This window comes from Varroa destructor, unplaced genomic scaffold (genome assembly GCF_002443255.2).
Source record: "Varroa destructor unplaced genomic scaffold, Vdes_3.0 BEIS01000004.1, whole genome shotgun sequence".
Classification (NCBI taxonomy): Eukaryota; Metazoa; Arthropoda; class Arachnida; order Mesostigmata; family Varroidae; genus Varroa; species Varroa destructor.
Window position 1 is genome coordinate 13,329,505 of NW_019211457.1, and position 6,000 is coordinate 13,335,504.

At 39.1% G+C, this 6,000-nt stretch overlaps 1 protein-coding gene and 1 long non-coding RNA gene across 14 annotated transcripts in view; one reads left to right on the forward strand and one right to left on the reverse strand.

The window, feature by feature from the left end:
- LOC111248729 (Na(+)/H(+) exchanger protein 2-like) overlaps window positions 1-6,000 on the forward strand; it is a 90,026-nt gene that overhangs the window by 58,709 nt on the left and 25,317 nt on the right. For all 12 annotated transcript variants that reach the window (XM_022801570.2, XM_022801572.2, XM_022801577.2 and 9 more), the window contains 7 exons: window positions 766-877; window positions 1,393-1,551; window positions 2,182-2,309; window positions 2,438-2,513; window positions 3,850-3,905; window positions 5,091-5,168; window positions 5,676-5,798. In XM_022801570.2, coding sequence (XP_022657305.1) covers window positions 766-877; window positions 1,393-1,551; window positions 2,182-2,309; window positions 2,438-2,513; window positions 3,850-3,905; window positions 5,091-5,168; window positions 5,676-5,798 — 732 coding nt within the window. The remainder of the gene's footprint in view (window positions 1-765; window positions 878-1,392; window positions 1,552-2,181; window positions 2,310-2,437; window positions 2,514-3,849; window positions 3,906-5,090; window positions 5,169-5,675; window positions 5,799-6,000) is intronic.
- The window catches only part of LOC147755865 (uncharacterized), a 34,305-nt gene that overhangs the window by 17,031 nt on the left and 11,274 nt on the right, over window positions 1-6,000 (reverse strand). The window lies entirely within an intron of this gene.

Consider the following 6,000-nt stretch of genomic DNA (forward strand, 5'->3'; position numbering starts at 1 on the left):
GTTTAACCTTGGTAGGTAAAACAAAACGAACCTTTACAAGTAAAGAAATTCGGTAGAGAACATCGGCATAAAATTTAAATATCTAATCATGATAAACGTTGTCATATTTAATACTCGCTTTTACGAGTTTTCGGGAAATTCACAGCAATCTGGAAATAGCCACCTGCATTTTGCAGTTACTGTTTTAGCAAACGTACGTGCCAAGGCTTGGAAACGATGGATTGTGGCTTCTTTTCTTCATTTCTAGGTTAGGTCAGCTGATGGGTTTACCCGTGATATCTTAGCAAGACGTTGTGGTCTAGGTTCGAACCCAAGCTTGATGAAACAGATAGACTTCCCTTCGTGATGGCTGGAAGCGAGCCGTTTGTCTCAAGGAATGCCTAAAAACGATACCGGACGTAAAACTCGAAACGTAGAGGTTATCAGTTAGCCGCATAGCAGTTATAAGCACCCTAACATCTGCGTATGCCCTACTATGTTAAAGTTAGCATACCATTAAAATGCTAGTACATGCATAGTAGTGAGCAGGCACGCCTACATGAAGCACATATATCCTACTTGAGTCCAGTATCCCTTGTTGGGATGATTTTTTTTGTCTGTGTAGTAGAGGTCTTTTTAGCTTGAAGCAGATCACGCGCATTCGCTTAATAACGCCAGCGGTTACTGATAGGCCGGTCGTGTTGTGCCCCACAAATCTTCTGTCATTCTAACGTTAATTTTAAAGGCGGATTATCACTTTCGAAGTGTTTGTTGCCCTACGTTTAGGTATTGTATCGCATGTTCGAAACGTACTCGATTCTGGGAATAGAAAATGTCACTGCGGTGGAAGCGATCAAGGGGATTATCAGCTTCTTCGTTGTCGCTCTTGGAGGAGTGGGTAAGTAGAAACGTATACTTTGTTGATATGTATACAAATAGCGTTTTGAGTACACAACTGGTCGTTCGTTGGCTGATTTTCCTGGAAGAATTAAGGAAAAATCATCGTTTTGGCCTCATATGAATGAGTTCTATTAAATTTATCTTCTATTTTAAAAACGGAAAACTTTACACGTAAGCTATCTTCAACAGCATCGATCCTACTCGCTCTTTTTGTACTTTTGTTCTCTTCCGTCATACGATGTGCAAAAGGATCAGCTTAACAGACAGCCTTCTACGGTCCCAGAAGACCCCATTAAAGGTCTATATATGTCATTCTATTTAAAACACACGAGAGCCTTACATTCACCTAAACATAACAAGGTAATAGTGAAACATACTGGAAACGTCATCATGGACCGATGGCAGTCGGGTAATCCTTTAAAGAATTTCTTTTCATCAGCTTTATAGTTAACGATAACAAAAATAGCAATAATAATGAACAACTGTTTGTATTTTGTAATGTTGAAAATCCAGGTGTCGGAATTTTGCTAGGACTGATTGCAGCGTTCACGTCCCGTTTTACTCATCATGTACGGCCAGTTGAGCCTCTCTTCATTTTTCTCTTTGGCTATTTAGCCTATTTGCTCGCGGAAATGTTTAAATTAAGCGGCATCTTATCTCTGACATGTTGTGGTAAGTTGACGAGCTGTCTTCCCATTATACGTCCCTAGTTAAACGGCGCAGTGATAAAACGTTTGTTCACCAAGACTTAAGGGCGTTAACGATGACGTTGGATCCAGGTTCGAAACCTGGCGTAGACAGGACCTTGACGAGTGTCGAAAGTCAAATACAAAACATATTACATATCAATAAGGGTCAAAGTACGCTGAATATATGCACAGTGTTTGGAAATATTAAGTAAAATCGTGGTGTTGCTACTTGTTTTAAATATATTTGAATGTGCCCTAGAAAAAAACAAAAATGAATTGAAGAAAACGCTATACTAAGCGGAGCTTTGTTCAACTTATCTAAAGAATCTCGCAAATCTTTGAAAACTCGGTTTCGTTCTAATTGAATGTTATAGAACTTTGCGAGCTTGCATGACATTTCGGAAAGCTTGAATTCGCATGACCTTTTAGACCCTTCAAAAATCTAGGCAGGAGTGCCGTATCCGCCTGCTAATTCTGTTATTAACCAGGAACAACTGTGCTATTCAGGGCAATACTCTCTTTTTGTAATTTGCGAGCAACGAGATCTAATCAATACGCTGTCGTTAACAGCAAGAACGTAAGTTCGACAACACTCAAATTGATTTTATCGCAGGCATGACGATGAAAAATTACGTGGAGGAAAATGTCTCGCAAAAGTCTCATACAACGATTAAATACGGAATGAAGATGATTGCAAACTGCTCGGAAACTATTATCTTTCTCTTCCTCGGAGTAACAACGGTAAGCGTTACGAAGTAGCCTGATTTACGTAGGGTCTTTTTAAACATGACCAGGAAAATTCATTCTAGCTTAACGATGTGCTGCTCCAGTTTTTACCAACTGTTATTAACTTAATTGTTTTACCGCAGGTCAACGACATGCACGAATGGAACACACAATTCATCTGCTTAACAATTCTGTTAATTTCTGTCTTCCGAACACTAGGTGGGTACTGGCGGCAAGGTCATGCTTAGAAATTCAAAGTAAATGAATTAGTATTCATAAATAAAGACAGAATACTTCAGAACTCTCTCAATTCGCCCGCTATAAGGAAATGTAACGAAGGCAACTTGCTCATAACTTCATGCTTATGATATCGCTGAGAAAAAGGCTTAAATGTTTTGCATTTATACGATGTTTATACTTTGTTTATGTTGAAGCAGTAACTGCCACATCTCGCGTAATCGATTTGGTACCTGCGGCTCTGGATAAATTTTGTGATTAGACTTAAGATTGGGTCCGCGTCGCCTTAAAGCGTCACCAGATTGCAATGGTCTGCCTGTGCATGCTGCTGTGTAAATCTGTGATCTGAGTAAATTAGTAATTGCATCAGTCTACAATGCTGTTTTAAGGCTGCCCTACGTGGGCATTTGCTGCTACGTTGCAGCTGTAGCCTTTCAAGATTGACACGCATCCGCCCACTCGTCAAGTGTTATAATTTACGGGTACAAGACTGAGCCAGTTTGCAGGTGCCTAACTAGATGAGAACTAGAGATTTTTTTGGTTCTAAGTTTTTCGCGGTTGTTAAGGCTTTTCCCAAAGGCTTTTAGCTGTTTTAGGAAGTGTTTCATGTCTTCGTCGCCCATTGCACGCATCCGTACATCTGGTTGTGAGTTATGCAATTAAGTTTGCGAAAGCTTGGAGTACGATATAATCATATTAGATAAAGAATAGATCGTTATTTAGATATATAGTATTTTATTTAGATAAAATCAAGTTTAGCGTTTAGCATGTCAGGAAGTTATTTCAATAAATGTATCATTCCTACATTGGGCTCATCACTCAGGCGTATATTGTTATAAGTATATTGCTCAGATAACTAAAGACCGATCTAGGCGACTATAAGGAATCACATACTATTGATATTTATAGCTGGCTCGTTCGTTTTGTGTGTTTGGGTGCCCTTCCTTAATTTTTACTACTCTTCTGTTTACATTCAACGTCATACAGCCTTGCCATTAAGCACTTTATAGCTTTAGCGCGTTATTGCTAATAGTATCGTACACGAACGCTTATGCATGCTAATGGGCGATGTTTTTACATAGGCGTGCTCGAGCGTAGCTCTAAGTATAACCCATATTTTTTAGGACTGTACATGATGCATTTGTCCCTGAAAATCTGCTAATACATATAATACTGCTTGAAGTAAAAAGGTTGAAACCCTTATAAACGTTGAATACGGGACCGTGGTATTTGATGTACAACAAGGTACCTTGCCAAAACTTTGGGTTAGTTTAGAGATTGGCCAAAAACTAACTATTTTCTCTTCTTCTTTTTTAAGGTGTCATAATCTGTACATGGCCATTGAACAGATACAGACTACATAAACTGAACAAGGTTAGCTGGGCTACGATCTTGCACCATTTTTAAAAACGTATCGTTGTTTTTCTAAAAATTTGGTTTGTATACCGACGGCTGGAAGAAATGGTAGTGAGTCAAAAGCATACTGTAGTTATGTTCCACGTACTCGTCCGTGCTTTTCAAATGATAGTTGTCAACAAACAGAGTATGCCAAATCATTGTTTAATTAATTAATTAACTTAATCATTGTTTCCAACTATAGGTATAGCTTCTATCGGGTTCTACAATGAAATATACAAAGTTCATGATATGTAATCATCTTAGTTTTGTGGGGCATACCCATGTTACCTCAACTTTCGTGTACAGCTCTATGTAAGCACTGCCACGCTATACCAGTATGAAAAAACCTTTTTCAAATGACCTCGATAAACCGAAGAAAAAAGCCACAAATTATTGTTGCAATTTCGATATCAGGCTCAATGGCCATATGTTTGGCCAGTCAACATCGATAAGCGTAGGATTCAAACGTATAGTACCTATGTGAAGAAACGTACTGCTTCGAAAAGAGTTTTCCACCCGTCCAGATGTCTCGTTCGTTTGCTGTTACCACCTACTTGAACGTAGGAGTACTGTTCAAACTCTCAGGAGCTTTTTAGGTTTGTTTTGAATCTCATTTTCTGGAGGCCGCCTGACTGAAAACATTGACCCAGTTTAGTCCTTAAATAAACGTTTGACGTCCTATGCTGCTGTAATCTAGCTGCATCCGAAAACTTGTGGTCTTTGCTTCTAGCATGAAGTGAACCGTGTATGTATGCATATATGTCCAGGTTCAGTTTTGAAGGTTTATATTTGCTATAGTAACAGCAGTTTGTAGTAACGTACATGCCTACAAAACCTGGGAACACGCAAAATAGTCTAGGGTCGGAACAGAACATCGATGCGCCTTCCGGTTTGCTTCACGCTGTAAGGAGCCGCCACTTACCTGAAGCAATGTATAAGTAAGGCAGCAACAAATGACTTTTCGTCGCAGCAGCATATTCTTCCATTATCATTGTTTTTTTCATCCTATACATTCTGTGTAATAAAATTTGCTATCAGCGTGCTCCGTTTTCACTTCGTTTATGCGCATCAATTATCAGTTCTGGGTTGTTTAGAGGAGGTTAGCAGGAGCTGAACACAAAGGTCATAGTATAATGGTTGCTAACTATCTTTTTTTAACAGGTTGATCAGTTTATTATGTCTTACGGAGGACTGAGAGGTGCTGTTGCTTTCGCTCTCGTCCTCGTCGTCGATGAGGAGGTAGGTATTCATTTTGTAGGTACTCTCTGTTTTTTGAATAGTTTTGTTACTTTCTGTCGGATCAATTTGCACGTTTCTGCAACGGGGGGAATCGGCGAAGACCGCATGAAGTGTAGTATATATTCAATAGCTTTTCGTTCACGTCAATCCCGGCCTTATCTCGCTGAGATTCGGTCAGCAAATTTGTTTCACATGTCTAAATCCTTACGCCAGTTCCGTTCCTGTTCCAAGTTCTAGATCTGTCAATAACAACTAGGCTCGAAACTTACTATTATATACATATCTATATATCGATGAATTCGAGTCACCAAATTAGCGTAATGTTATGGGAATGAGTATGGGAGCAAAACTTTGTCAATAATTACTAACCGAATAGATAGAATAACACCCAAATTCAGCCATTATATCAAAGGCTTTACTTTGTCACACGCATTACGACATTTGTGTTCTTCATTGATTCGACGATCCGTGTGTCCGACACGTGGGACGCATGCACGATGTGTGTAGGTGGTTCCTCAGAAGCGGATGTTTGTAACGACTACGATTGCGGTCATCTACTTCACGGTATTCTGCCAGGGAATGACCATCGGCCCGCTAGTCCGCTTGCTCAATGTACCCACAAAAGACTCTGTAAGCTATGATTTCGATCCACTCGTGAAGTTTCGAAATATTGAACTTCATTTAATCGTGTTATCATTTTCACCTACACTTACTTAAGAGGACGCTTATTTCACCATATGAAGGATCTTTTTATGCTTTTAACTTCAATTCGAAGTTATATATATACACTTTGAATTTATATGTATATATATATAGATATTTATATGTATAT